The sequence below is a fragment of the Microtus ochrogaster genome (genome assembly GCF_000317375.1).
Source record: "Microtus ochrogaster isolate Prairie Vole_2 chromosome 14 unlocalized genomic scaffold, MicOch1.0 chr14_random_3, whole genome shotgun sequence".
NCBI classification, from domain to species: Eukaryota; Metazoa; Chordata; class Mammalia; order Rodentia; family Cricetidae; genus Microtus; species Microtus ochrogaster.
The window spans coordinates 11054617-11070333 of record NW_004949098.1 but is presented as its reverse complement, the minus strand read 5'-3'; the positions used below and the strand labels follow the sequence as shown (position 1 = coordinate 11070333).

At 42.0% G+C, this 15717-nt stretch overlaps 1 protein-coding gene across 1 annotated transcript in view; it reads right to left on the bottom strand.

The window, feature by feature from the left end:
* Positions 1-15717, bottom strand: part of Kcmf1 (potassium channel modulatory factor 1) — a 63879-nt gene that overhangs the window by 20941 nt on the left and 27221 nt on the right. Inside the window, exon 2 of the mRNA XM_026787993.1 lies at positions 1461-1628. Coding sequence (XP_026643794.1) covers positions 1461-1491 — 31 coding nt within the window. The 5' untranslated portion in view covers positions 1492-1628. The remainder of the gene's footprint in view (positions 1-1460; positions 1629-15717) is intronic.

Below are 15717 nucleotides of genomic sequence, written 5' to 3'. Positions count from 1 at the left end.
AAAAAAAAAAAAAAAAAAGATATGAAAACCCTAAAGACATTTCATGTTCACAGATTATATTTAGTAACAAAATAACAATATTCCTCGGACAAATCTATAAACTCAACATAACCACTATCAAAATCCACTTGGTTTCTTTTAAAAAAGTTGAATAGTGTTCCTAAAACTGAGAAAAACTCAAGGGACCCAGAATGTTCAGAACAAGTCTGAATAGAAATAAAAGCGAAAGTCTCAGAAATTTCAAACCTTTCAACAAAGCTTTGGAAATGCAAACATCACAGAACTATGATGAGCAGAAATATATAGAGGCACACTCCTTTAATGCAGAGGCAGGCAAATCTCTGAGTTTGAGCCCAGTCTGGTCTACAGAGTGAGTTCCTGAATAGTCAGGGCTACAGAGAAACCCTGTCTTGAAAAACCAATAAATAAAATAATAAATACAAACATACAAGTGAGTCAAACATAAACCCTTGCTATGGTCAACTTATTCTGAACAGAAAAAAGCTAATTCATAAATAATGGATAGTTCTATGAACCCAGAAAAACCCGATACCCCATAGAAAATGAAGGGACTCTCAACTCCAAGTTCAAAACCTAATTCTAATTCCAGTACTTGGGAGACAAAGGCAGGAGGATCTCTGTGAGCTGAGGCCAATCTGACGACAAGTGAGACCCCATTTCAAAAAAGGAAAAAGTACCAATTTTAAGTGCACAAAAGAGCTAAATGCCGATACAATTGGAAGCCTCAGAAGACATATATCCCAGTGACCTTTGTATGATACCGAAGAACAGAGCAAGTAAAAAGAACTAGGCACTGTAAAAAAAACAAAAAAAAAAAAACAAAAAAAAAACTTCTGACTTTAAAATATAGCATCTAGAAAGCAAGAAAACAAAAGAACGGGATTAAGCTTTCCCAAATCATCCATCTGATAAAGAACATCCATCTAATACATACATACATACACACAACATGCATCTAACATATATAATATACACATGTCTAATAAATATTAGGAAAAATGCTTAGCTCATTAGCTTTAGAGGCCTACAGATGAAAACCACTTGAGACAGCATTCATGCCCATGATGAGCTCTATCAAAAAGACAACTACAAGCATGCTGGCTCACTCAGGAATTACAGTGTGAAGAGGAGAGCTTCTCCTCCTGACTACTGATAGCGCACTCTCAAAGGCACTTGCATGCCATCAGCAACAGCAGTCAGCCTGATGTCACTGCTTGTTTCTAGAGGCACTCTATCTCATTCCTCACAGTTGTGCAATTTTTCAAAGGGTTTCTTAAGCAAACTGGAACTAAGAGACAGAAAGACATAGAAAAGATGATTTTATTCTGAATGGACCTGAACCCTTGGATTTGCTAATGGGGATAGTTTCAGGCTGTTTTGCTTTTTCATATCCATATAAAACCCTTAGATGATAACAAAAATTTTCATTATGAACTTACCAAAATCTACCCTTGTTAATATGCACTGCATCGGGTGGTCAGTTGTATGCCTTGTTGTTGTTGCCCCGCTTTCATAACAAGATGCACAAAGATCGTAATCGTAGCAAATTAAACACTTGTATCTGCGACCTCGAAAGTTTCCTTTTAAACATGCATCACAGCTGACACCTATAAAACAAGAAGCAGCACCTCCAGTTAGCAGCTAGAATACAGTGAAACAGCAGAACCAGCGGGCGGAAACGGCCTCATTCAGATCAGCTTACAATCCTAGGAAGATGACCGCCAGTGTCTGTGGTGGCAGCACTCAGGCAGCAAGGACAGGAGGAGGGCAGGACACTTAAGATGGCTTTGTCAAGAGGGAGTTTAGGTCAGGCAGGGCTACATGGAGAGATACTGTCTGGAAGGAAACTTCAAATAGTTCAAGAAATGTAAAAGCTCCTCTTAAATAAAAGTACCGTATGGCCCCAGAAAAGGTGTAAGTATAAAACACTCTTACAGGATCACAGCCCAGTTTTTGCCAAATAGCTCAGAAATGCCAAACACCTGGCAGGTATAAAATCCCAAGGACTAAGTACATTTTAAACAATAATACACACAAAGAAATACCATAACTAGACTATAAGTTTGTATCAGAAACAGATTATCAAACACTTAAATATTAATTCTTCAGTTTTTGGTTTTCAGATAATGTCTCACTATGCAGTCTAAACTCACTGAATTCACGATCCTCAGTCTCCCAAGTACTGGGATTAAGGCATGTGCCACCTCCACCCAGCTGCCACTACAATTCTTAATATGCTCAAAGGGAGAGTAAAGGTGGCACATGGGGAACAGAGGCAGGCAGACCTCTGTGAGTGTGAGGCCAGCCTGGTCTACATAGTGAGTTCCAGACCAGTCAGGGCTACAGATTGAGACCTTGCCTAAGGAGAGAAAGGAGGGCAGGGGAGCTGGGGCACTTCAAGAGGCAGGCAGTAGATCTATGAATGAATCAAATGATTAGAGTTCAAACTTCTTAAAACTTTAAATTGAAAAGTCAACAGGCAGGCTTAATAGAAGAAAACGCCTTTTATTTAACACATGATAAACTTGTTTGTGCAGAAAGCTCATATATAGTAGCTAAACTCAAAATGAAGTACTAGGCCAGTGAGTTAGATAAGGCACCGGGCAGTGGTGGTGCACGCCCTTCATCCCAGCACTTGAGGCAGAGGCAGGTGGATCTCCAAGTTTGAGGCCAGCCTGGTCTATAAAGTGAGTTCCAGGACAGCCAGGGCTACACAGACAAACCCAGTCTCAACCCCCCCCCCAAAAAAGAAAAGGCAGTTTAACAATATATCGATATTTCTTCACTCCAAAATAGAAAGGCATACTATTCTTTTAAAGCAATTTATGATTCTACCTAGATTAGTTAAGTTCACAGAAAAAATAGAATATTGGTTATCAAGGGCTAAAGAAAAGGGGGACCAGGAATGTATGTCTGGTGTGGGAATTCCTTCTGTTTGTGTGTTGCTTTCATTGGTTAATGAATAAAGAAACTGCCTTGGCCTAGTTGATAATGGGGAACTTAGGTAGGCGGAGAAAACAACTGAATTCTGGGAGGAAGAAAGCAGAGTCAGAGAGAAGCCATGGATCCTCTGCCTGAGATGGACGCTGGTTAGAATCTCCAGTAAGCCACAGCCATATGGCAATACACAGATTAATGGAGATGGGTTAAACTAATATGTAAGAGTTAGCCAATAAAAAGTTAGAGCTAATGGCCAAGCAGTGTTTTAATTAATACAGTTTCTGTGTGGTTATTTCAGGGCTAAGCTAGTAGGGTGGCCGGGACAAACAAGCAGGCCCTCTCTTACAACATATGTCTACTGGGTAGAGCGCCAGTTTGGGATGATGGGAAAATTCTGGAGAAGGATAATGGTCATGACAACAATGTGAATGTATTTAGGGCCACAATAAAAGGCAGGCCATTGGGGTGGGGGAAGACTATGAATAAATCTAATCAAAGACAGGAAACCCTTTATGAAGCAAATTAATAAAAATGTATTCAAAGGCATTAAAGGATATAAACTACAACTTAAAAAAATGTTAGGTGCTGGGGAGCAGGCTTAGTTAAGCACTGATTGCAGATGCATGAGGACCCAGGAAAAAACTGGGTGCAGTGGTGCACACTCAGTACCAGGATCCCTGGGATTTGCTAAATAGCCAGCCAATCAGTGAGCTGCAGGTTCAGCAAGGAATCCTGACTCAAAAACTAAGGTGAGGAAGAGATAAGAAGCTGCCCCAAGTTGACCTCTGGTTTCTACATACATGTGCATAAGCATCAGTACACATCCAAAGACTACGTACACACGAACCACATAAATACACAGGAAGGAGGGGGAGATAGACAAATCAGGCCATGGAACAGAAAAAAAAGTCCAATAACAAATACATGTATTGAAGAACATGAAGGTAAGGTCAGTACAGAGTGGTGGGAGGAGGAACAGGCAACCAAGGTTCTAAAAACCTAAGTACCCCAGCTAAAGATCACTGTGAAAGAAAAAATTTTCTTCTTCCCCCAATAAGGCACTATAGGGGCAGAGGCTGGAAGGCAGACACGAGAGGAAGACTGCAAGGGGACACCAGGCTGGGCTGCAGAGAGAGGATGTCCATAGCTAGGAGGAGGAATACTCTGTTAACTATCTCTCCCACACATAGTCCAAACAACAACAGGTGAATTCAACTACATTAAAACCAACCCTTTTCTTAATGCCCTAAAGCTCTAGAGTGAATGAAAGGCTCCATACTCGTTAAGTACAATGTAACAGACAAAAGTTTGGTATTTAGAATATGTTAGAAACTCTTACCTATCAATAAAAAGTAGCCAATAGTAAACTGGACCATTGTCAACAAGCACTACAATGAACAACAAAGCCAACTACTACAGGAAGAGATGCTTAATCTCATTAGTTACTAAATATAATAAAACTATCATTTTACACCTAGCAAAAGTTCTACGTTAAGTGCTAGAGAGACAAGTAGCTACAGGAGTAACTCAGCCCTTACTGGCAGGTGTTTAAAACAACACAACTAATTAGTCACTGTTCTATTGCTGTGAAGAGACACCAGACCAAGGCAACACCCCTCTCCTCCCTGTAAGACAGGGCTTCTCTGTGTAGCCTTGGCTGGCTTTAAAACTCATAGAAATCCACCTGCCTTCTGCTTATTTGTTGGGGCCACAGAGATGCACCACCACCACCCAGCATCCAAGGCAACTCTTATATACAAAAGCATCAAGCTGGGGCTTATTAGTTTCAAACTCTTCCAATAAGGCAACACCTCCTAATCCTTCCAAGCAGTTCACCAACTGGAGGCCAAGTAGGCAAACACCTGAGTCCACGGTGCCATTCTCATCTCAACTACCACACTCCCCTCAAGCTGCTGTCAGGTATTCTGTCACAGTGACTTACATGTCATGAAATATATTCAAGGTACTAAAGATAGAGCAGTGAAAGAGAAATCTGTCTTGCCTCTGTGGAGCTAGGTGCTGTGCACCCCAATACCTATCATATACAAATGTGCCCTTGTACACACACACACACACACACACTAGCACACATACCCCAAATGTAACTTAACAAAATGAAACAAGGCTGGAGAAATAGTTATGGCTAAAAATACTTCTTGTTCTTTAGGAGACCCCAAGTTCATTTCCCAGCATCCACATGAGACGGCTCACAACTGCCTTGAACCAGTTCCAGGGGCTCCATGACATCCAACGCTCTTCTGTCCTCTCTGGGCACATGTATACTATTCCATATGCAAATATTAAAGATGTGCCCGGTTGTGGCGGCGCAAGCCAGCAGGATTTGCTGAAGGAGCCTGAGGCCGGAGGATCACAGGGAGGAGTTCAAGGCCAGCAGCCGGTTGTGGCGCACACCTTTAATCCCAGCACTTAGAAGGCAGAGGCTGGTGAATCTCTATGAGTTTGAGGCCAGCCTCGTCTACTCAGTGAGTTCCAGGACAGGATCCAAAGAAACTATCTCAACCTCTCCTCCCCAAAAGACACAAGAAAAAATAAAACTGTTCTTTAAATCAATCAGTTATTTTCACGTTTAAGACCCATTAAAAATTTATTTATTTATTTATTTTGCAGTGTTCTGTCTGCCTGCAAGCATCTTATTATAGATGGCTGTGAGCTACCACATAGTTGCTGGGAATTGAACTTCGGATGTCTGGAAGAGCAATCAATGTTCTTAACCTATGATATATCTCTCCAACCTGGTTTTCAAGATTTTTATTATTGTCAATCATGTGTACATGTGTGTGCATGCACACCCAATGTCCAGAACTTACCAGATCCCTGCAGTTAGAGTAATAGGTGGTTGTAAGCCCCCTGACATGGGTACTGAAAATCAAACTCAGGTCCTCAGGAAGAACAGCAAGAGTTTTTTTGTTTGTTTGTTTTTTTCGAGATAGGGTTTCTCTGTGAGTTCAAGGCCAGCCTGATCTACAGAAGTTGGTTCCAAGAAATAAAAACTGTAATAAAAATAAAATAAACAATACATATATCTTACAACAGGAGAAACTATTTCGGGGATTCTATTTTTGAAAAGATTACCCTCTTTATGTGCATGCATCAGGGAGCTGCAGCAAATGGGAAACTCTGAGGCTGGTTCTGGGAGGAGCTATTACATCACATCTGCTCTTGAGAAAATCGGTTCACTAAAGCAGCATTAGAAGAGGAAGAGATGGAGGCAGGGAGGTCGGTGGGGGTGGTGGACATGACCAAAGTCCATTATGTACAAACTCCCGGACCTAGGTAGGCCATGAACTCACAATCTTCCTGCCTCAGCCTCCAGAACAGCTGGGATTAAAGACCTGTACCATCAGCCCAGGTAAGAATTCCTCCAGGCAGGTGCTTATGTCTTTTCACAGGGTGAGACCATCAAAACAGGCTAGCTCTTCCTAAGCACATTCTGTCAGTTCAAATAGGGCAGGATTTTCTCAGCTGTTTTTACAGTCTTTCAAATCTTTGCCATCTTCTTTATCTAGAGCTTTCTCATCTGGCCTCAGCCTTTCAGATCACTGCAGAATATCAAGCAACATAATTTCCAAATATATAACCTTTCTAATTTCTGTCTTCTCAAACATAAAGAATTCAACTCTGTTCAACTCTGGATGACTGTTGAGACAGTCAGATTATCTCTGTCAATTCTAGAGTTTTGGAAGTTACTTACAATGTACTTCCTACTAAGGTAATATTATATCCTTCTGGGGTCTTTGATGGAGTTGAAGACAGTTATAGTTTTCCTTAGTTATGATAAACGATGAATTAGATGTAAAACTTTGACTCACAAAGATAGAATGATAGAATATTTTCTCTAATTTTGCCAAATACAAATAGACTATTGTAACTGTAATTCTTGCTTGATTACTCTTTTGTTATATGTAATTTTACAATGTTAAAGCTAAAACCTTTTTTGATTAAACAGAAAAGGGGAAATGATGTGGGCTGTCCTTCTATATGCTGTGAATATGTTTTATTACCAATGGCCAATAGTAGGCCAGAATATAGGTAGGTGGGAAATCCAAACAAGGATATAGGGAAAAAGAAGGCAGAGTCAGGGAGATGCCATCAGCTAAAGGGGAAGCAAGATGTGAGGCAACAAGCCACGAGCCTTGTGGTAAAATATAGAATAACAGAAATGGGTTAATTTAAGTTGCAAGAGTAGTTAATAATAAGCTATCAGGCCAGCCAGTTATAATTAATATAAATTAAGCCTCAGAGAGGTTATTTGAGAACAGGCAGGAGTGTGAGAAACATCCAGTTACAGTTCTTTTAATGCTATTTGAGCTCAAATGTCTGCATATACATTTGTGACCAATCCTGGTTAAGAATGGCATATGACAGTACCTCCTACTATGTCCGAATGCTTCCCCTAGGTCTGTGTTAGGATACATTTTACTCAATGCAGCCTCACTCTGTCATGACCCTATGAAGCATTCTCCACAAAACACTGAACCACGACGCCAAGGTCCTTCCCTCCATGTTCTCTACACATACAACAGTTATAAAATCCACCATGCAGGCTGGAGAGATGGCTCAATGGTTAAGGACACTGCCTGCTCTTCCAGAGGTCCTGAGTTCAATTCCCAGCAACCACATGGTGGCTCACAACCATCTACAGTGAGATCTGATGCCCTCTTCTAGCCTGCCAGCATACATGCAGACAGAGCACTGTATACATAATAAATAAATAAAACTTAAAAAATCAAAACCAAAAACCAAACCATCATGCACACCAAGTCAACCACTTTCTCCTCTTCTAGGCTAACCCATCTGAAATCCATCAAGTCCTCCCAAACCCCACCTTCAACAATCTATTGTTGGCTCCAGTTTCCTCACTGAGTTCAAAGTGATGGAACCAATAGCAGTTCTGGACAGTACTAGGCATGACTGATATACACAACATGACAAAGCCGCTTCACTCGTCTTTACTTTCTACACCAAGTAAAAAGAAACAAACCATGAAGTGCCATGCCAGCGTTCAGGCAGCAGATCTCTTGAGTTTGAGACTAGGCAGTCTACTGAGTGAGTTCCAGGATAGCCAAGACTATAATAGACAACCAAGCAGTGGGTTATGGCATACAACTGTAATCGCAGCACACGGGGCTAGACAGCCAAGTGAGATAATCTCTCCACGTTGAAGGACGGCACAGGCACAACAGGATTCTCTCTTGCCTCAAGGCCACTTGACATAAAGCAGGTACAGGCTCCTGGCAGGACTATGTTTTCTCATCACCAAGCCCACCCTTCTGGATCCTTCATATCATCCGACAAGGTAAGGGTACTCACAATTGTAACAATGGGGTGGGTATAAAGCTACCTGGCAGATTCTGTTACTAAATACCCTTTCCCTCCTTGAGTGGAGGCTCGAATGCTTAGGATACCAAAGGTGGGAAACCCTGTGCAGTTATCCAGACTCCTTAGGCTGCTGCTTTCTCATTTCTAGTCTGTCAATGGGAGGCCTAGAGGAGAGAAGACAGGAAGAGGTTGAGTAGCAGAGGAGCCCCAGCACTCTTCCCACCAGCCATCTCAGAAGGCAAAGTACCAACTGTGTGTGTCCTAGACGGACCCTGAACTCATTTTATCCTAAAAGTAAGGCCAACATTCTCCTTTTCACAGCGACAGAAGCCTCTATACCAGAGTCTCTCAACCTATTGGTCACAACCCCCTGGAGCATAGAACGACCCTTTCACAGAGATCACCACCAGAAAACAGATATTTATATCATGGTTCCTAACAGTTATGAAGTAGGAATAAAAATAATTTTATGGTTGGGGCATCACCACAACATGAGAAACTGTATTAAAGGACTGAAGCATTAGGAAGGCTGAGGACCACTGCTCTACATGTCTTAAGTAATAATAGCAAGGCAAACCCATTGGTAGCTAAGTGGCCTAGTGAGAGCTAGTAATGAGCACACTGGGCAAGCCCTGCAGCTCTTGGCATTCAAACAGCACCTCCATAAGGACGAACCTGGGCTTCCTAAACACATGGATCATCCCAGGGATTGAACATAAACCCGAGACACCTACATGTACTGTGAATGACCCAGAAAATGATTATGGGAGCATGTCAAAGAGACGTGGGAGATGGTCAGATGTTGGGGGGGGGAGGTAGAGAATGCGCCTACAGTCCTGGTACTCAGGATCCAGGCCAGCCCAGTCGGTCTACATAAGCCAAGTTTCAGAACGCTGAAACCAGACACTGGAGCATCAGAATGAAAAATAGCAAGAACAACATCAGGTAAGAGTCCATGCTGACAAAAGAGAAAAGGTCAACCAAGGAGAATGAAACATGAAAGAAACTTCCTTACTGTAGATGTAACAGATTCCAATTCCTTAGGCCCGGTGTCAATTACTTCGATTCAGTTCCTCAATGTCAGTGGACACACTTAAGGACTAATGGACTATGCCTCAGACTCTTAGGATAATGGACAATGTTATCTGAGACTATAAAACACAATTTTGTGAAAATAAGATCTAGAATGGTCTCAAAAACTTAATCTTCCTCCTTTTTGAAACTCTTAAAATTTTGTAATAGAATTGGGAGAATAAAAATTTCACAAGGATAAAGAGAATGAAATGCCACAGACTTTAAAACTAGACAGTGGAATTGGGAGAATGGAAAAAAGCTGAATCCTAGTCCTGGAAACAGGAAACATAAGAAAACAACTCAATTTAAGAGACACCCAACAAAATGCCTGCATTGGCATAGTGAGGTGATACTCCAACCAGAGCAACCAATCAAAGGGAGAGACAGGCAGAACTTCCTGAGACAGTTGATTTTAAGCTGTTTCTCCAAAATTATATTCTACTTAAGCAGAAAACAGCCCGTTCACTAAAGAATATAAAGGGAGCTCAAAGCGTCACAGACAGAGAAATAAGGTGTGTGACTATAGTTAAGATAGGGACTCAGTCACAGAGAAAAGGGAAGGAGAGAGAATAAAACACCTTTAATCCCAACACTCAGGAGGCAGAGGTGGGCGGATCTCTGTGAGTTTGAGGCCACTCTGTTCTACAGAGCAAGTTCTAGGACAGTCAGGACCACAGAGCGAAACCCGGTCTTGAAAAACAAAAATGAACAAAACAAAACAAAATGCCAAAGGGGAAAACTGAAGTCTGGTCCAGGAAGTCCATAGTGGAAACTACTGGAATAGAGAAAATAACCAATGGAGTAATGCAAGAACCCTCCCCAGAAGAGAGAACACAAACCGCGAGCCCCTTGGAGCTGGAGAGATGGCTCAGCAGTTACTGGCTGCTCTTCTACAGGACCCAAGCCCAGTTCCCAGCATCCAGCTCAGGCAGCTCACAACCTCCTGTAACTCCAATTCCAGGGAATCTAACGTCCTCTTCTGGTCTCCACCAGCACCTACACTCCCACCCAGGAATTAAAAAATAAGTATTAAGAAAGAGAGGGGGTATGGAGGGAGGGAAGGAAGGAAAGGCATCCGCTGAGCACTCAACTCTGTGGATAAAAGAACATTCTATCAGCTTCCAGGAAAGAGATAGGGAATTGAGTAAAGGCTTCACACAGAGATCAAGAATCCCAGATGGGCATAGTGGTACATGCCTACAGTTCCTGTACCCAGAAGGCTGATAGGAGGATCATATAAGTTTGGGTCCAGTCTGCAATACACGCAATACTGCAAGACCCTGTCTCAACAAAACAAAGGCAATAAATAAAAATAAAAAAATCTGGCGCTTTTGATATGACCACTAGACACTAAAAGGTAATGTACATGGATGCCAAGACTCCAAATTGAAGCTCTCCACCTAGAAAAAGTCACCATTCAGTATGAGAAAAGTAGGCATTTATATCTGAGAATAATTATTTCCTGTAGGACTTGACACTTTCTTCAGAACTACAGAAACCCAAAGAGTAATAGAGAGTTGAGTAATGGTGCAAGAGGTAGAAATCAGATCCCATCTGAAGGAGCAGCAATGAAAACCACCAGGAAGACAGTGAAATGGCAGATGTCAGTCACATGAGGTGGTAATTCCGCTCAGTATCATCACTGGCACTACTTTCACAGTCAATGACACAGACGTCTGGAGTAGCTTAAAAAATTGCAAGAGGAGTTTGAGGGTGTTCTGTCCTCGTTTTTCCTGTCACACCGCACATGAAGATACTCTCCAGTCTAGATTAAGTGCCATGAATTCCTTTTAAAAAGTCATTTGTACAGATTCAATGCAATGCCCATCAAAATTCTTCAAAAGAACAGTATTTAACTTCATATGGAAAAGCAAAAAACCCAGGATAGCCAAAAACAATCCTGTACAATAAAAGAACTTCTGGAGGCATCACAATCCCTGACTTCAAACTCCACTACAGAGCTACAGTACTGGAAACAGCCTGGTATCGGCGTAAGAACAGACAGGAGGACCAATGAAACCGAATAGAAGACCCGGATATCAATCCACATCTTCGAACACCTGATCTTTGACAAGGAAACAACAAAATACCAAATGGAAAAAAGAAAGCATATTTAACAAGTGGTGCTGGCATAGCTGGATATCAACATGTAGAAGAATGAAAATAGCCCCATATCTATCACCATGCACAAAACTCAACATAAATAAAGCCAACCACACTGAACCTTATTTATAGAAGAGAAAGTGGGAAGTACACTTGAACACATTGGCACAGGAGACCACTTCCTAAATATAACCCCAGCAGCACAGACACTGAGAGAAACAATTAATAAATGGGACCTTCTGAAACTGAAAAGCTTCTGTAAAGCAAAGGACATGGTCAACAAGACAAAACGACAGCCTACAATATGGGAAAAGATCTTCACTAACCCCACATCAGACAGAGGTCTGGTCTCCAAAATATACAAAGAACTCAAGAAATTGGACACCAAAAGAACACACAATCCAATAAAAAAAAAAAATGGAGTACAGACCTAAACAGAGAACTCTAAAATGGCTGAGGACACTTAAGGAAATGTTCAATATACTTAGTCATCAGAGAAATGCAAATCAAAACAACTCTGAGATTCCATCTTACACCTGTAAGAATGGCCAAGATCAGAAACACTGATGACAACTTATACTGGAGAGGATGTGGGGGAAAGGGAACACTTCTGCATTGGTGGTGGGAATGCAAGCTGGTACAGCTTCTTCAGATGTCAGTGTGGTGATTTCTCAGAAAATTAGGAAACAACCTTCCTCAAGATCCAGTAATACCACTTTTGGGTATATATCCAAAGGATGCTCAATTGTACCACAAGGACATGTGTTCAACTATGTTCATAGCAGCTTTGTTTGACATAGCCAGAACCTGGAAACAACTTAAATGCCCCTCGACCAAAGAATGGATAAGGAAAATGTGGTACATTTACACAATGGAGTACTACACAGCAGAAAAAGATCTTGAATTTTTCAGGAAAATGGATGGAGCTAGAAAACATTATTTTGAGTGAGGTAACCAAGACACAGAAAGACAATTACCACATGTACTCACTCATAGGTGGTTTTTAAACATAATGCAAAGAAAACCAGCCTAAAAACCACAATCCCAGAGAACTTAGACAACAATGAGGACACTAAGAGAGATTCACATAAATCTAATCTACATGGGAAGTAGAAAGTAGAAAAAGAAACCATCTCCTGAGTAAATTGGGAGAATGGGGATCTTGGGGGAGGGTTGATAGGGGGAAGGGGAGGAGCAGAGAAAAATGTAGAGCTCAATAAATATCAATTAAAAAAAAAAGTCGTTTGTGGGGGGCCGGGCGGTAGCCACCTTTAAACCCAGCACTAGGGAAGCAGAGGCAGGCAGATCTCTGAGTTTGAGGCCAGTCTGGTCTACAAGAGCTAGTGCCAGGACAGGCTTCAAAGCTACAGAGAAACCCTGTCTCGAAAAACCAAAATTCATTTGTGGGGCCAGACAGTGGCAGCAGAACATGCCTCTAATATTGGAACTCCGGAGGCAGGCGGATCTCTGTGAGTTTGAGTCTAGCCTGGTCTACAGAGAAGCGTTCAAGACAGCCAGGGTAGTTACACAGAAACCCTGTCTTGGGAGAAAAAAAAAAAAAAAACCAGGAAAAAATCTTGTGCGCTAAAGCAACCCTCATGAGCAAAAATGAATCACTAACACATGTAGAAAACAACTCAGGCATGAGTTAGGTTGCTGTTGGCTTCGGTAAATCTGATACGTTTATTCGTTATGATCGATATATTTATAATATAGAATTGTAATGACTTGTATTTCAATAAGAACTGACACAAAACAAAGTTATAGAATAATCTTTCATGAAAAGGTTCTAAGCAGCTTCTAGGAATCTAATGCTGTATTTATTTCTTCTAGGAGCAGAGGGTGTATTTATTTGTTAGTTTAATGTATTTTGCCTTCTGGGATTAAAGGTGTGAGCCGCCTTGCCCAGCTGCGTACAATTTTAATACTGTATTACTGTTTAGTTACTAGATCTTGGTGCACCATTTTTATAACTATACATCATTAGAATTAACTCAAAATAAAGAATTTAAAAAGTGACTACACAGTATGTGTGTGTACATACATTACATATTTTGTCTTTAACCTGAACATAGAATGGAACTCAGAGAATGTGACACAGAGCTAGTTTCTTATCTGGACTTGGCTAGTCTTCCCTGTTCACTGATGAAGTCCCCATGCTCTCTCTAGGACAGAGGACTGTTTGCCCCAAGAAGTGTCCTGCTTTGATCTGGGAGCTGGAAGTGGGCCACCATGAACAGTCACTTTCTGACTACAGCCTACACATTCAACCAATGACAGTCCAGCCAAACTCCAGTCCAGCCAAATCCTGAGTATTGGGGCCTGAGCTTCCAAGGTCCTTATGAAAGGACTTCAAAGAATAAGGAGTTCCTAAGGAGGAACTTTGCTGTGCTTCCTTCTTCCCAGGACTGGCATCTAACAGGGTAACTGTCCCTTTTCTCTTTGGAAGGGTGGGGGTTGAGGCTGTCTGCTCCACATTTCCCAACCAGGCAAAGGTGGCTTAGCTTGGAAGTGGTAAGTACTGTGAAGCTGCAGAGAGCAAGAAGTTGTTTAAGACTGTGAAGATGCTTGTGAGGGGATCTATCTATTAATGCAAGCACTTAGATCCATGGATGTTTTATCCCTTGCGCCTTTTAATTTTTTCTTTCCTTTTTAAAAAACTCACTATGTAAATCAGGCTGTCTTCCAACACACCCAGCTTATTCTTCTAAGTACATGCCCTCTAGACATTCTTTGCAATGCAAGACACATTTATAGAAAGATCAGTCGAGACTCATGAAAATCTCAACCGACAGCCCAGGTATGAAGAGTAAAGTGGAACATAGACTACAGGTCCTATGCATCTCAACTGAACTTGTGCTGGGTTAAGACACTCTCGGCTTACCTGCTCCCCATAGGGCCCCACTGGTACAACCATCTCCAGCACCTCCCACAGGTTAAAACCACACTGTAGGCTTACCCCATAAGCCAAAAACTTCTTTGCTGTGGGACAATGGTCTTGTATCCTGTAAAGATTTGTCACTTGTATTGATTTAATAAAGGCTGGTTAGCCAGTAGCCAGACAGGAAGTATAGGCTTGGGGGAGGGGGGCAACCAGAACAGGAGAATTCTGGGAAGAGGAAAGGCTCAGTCTGCAGTCGTCATGCAGATGCAGAGGAAGCAAGATGAGAATGCCTTGCTGATAAAAGGTACCAAGCCACGTGGCTAACACAGACAAGAATTATGGACTAATGTAAGATGTAAGAGTTAATTAACAAGAAAGAATAAGCTAATAGGTCAACCAGTTTATAATTAATGTAGGAGAACTCTGTGTTTCTTTGGAAATGACCAGGAACTGGGTGGGACAGGAACCTCTGCCAACACTTCTTTTTTCACTTTCTCACGGTTAGAAACCTGCCACACTTTCACTTGCCCAGCCATCTCCACGGCAAGGTCCTGTGCAGACAGCTCCCCTTGCCTTGCTCTCACAGAGAAGCTCAGGGGAGTTTTCCTACTATCGAGCATGTGTTAGAGTTCTCTTTGGGTACGTGAATCTGCATTACAGGTCTGCTAGAACATGGGAGTGAGTTTTACTTCTCTACTGTATCTTCTTCCTACCATGCAGATTTCTTTCTCTTGCTGTGGAGGAGAGGGAGCTGTCAGGAAGGTGAAAATCAGATTCAAAGACCAGCCTCAGCATAAGCACACCCACAGCCTCAACACTGGGATTCTCCTGCAAATGCCTTTTAAAAAAACCATTTCTGGGAAATTCTACTAGAATCTGTGAGGAGGTCCTGAAGCCTTCAGCTTTTGTTTTGCTAATGTCTTTTTCAGAAACAAGGTTTAGGTGTGCGGGCACGTGACTGAGGAGCAGCAAACGTGGGTCTCTGTGAGTTCCAGGCCAGTCAAAGCTACATAGTGAAACCCCTAACAAAAACCCAAACCCGCCATGGTCAGGGAGAATGCCAAAGCCATCCAGGATCCTCCAAGGTTTGCATTCTAATTGAATTAGGATCATCTCCCTGATCCCTTCCGGTCCTTCTCAAGTTTGGATAGCAGCCCCATGAACTCCTCCTCCATCTTCTGCTACAGATTCTTTTTTTATTTTTATTTTTTTGTTTTTGTTTTTCGAGACAGGGTTTCTCTGTGGTTTGGAACCTGTCCTGGAACTAACTCTTGTAGACCAGGCTGGTCTCGAACTCACAGAGATCCGCCTGCCTCTGCCTCCCGAGTGCTGGGATTAAAGGCGTGCGCCACCAC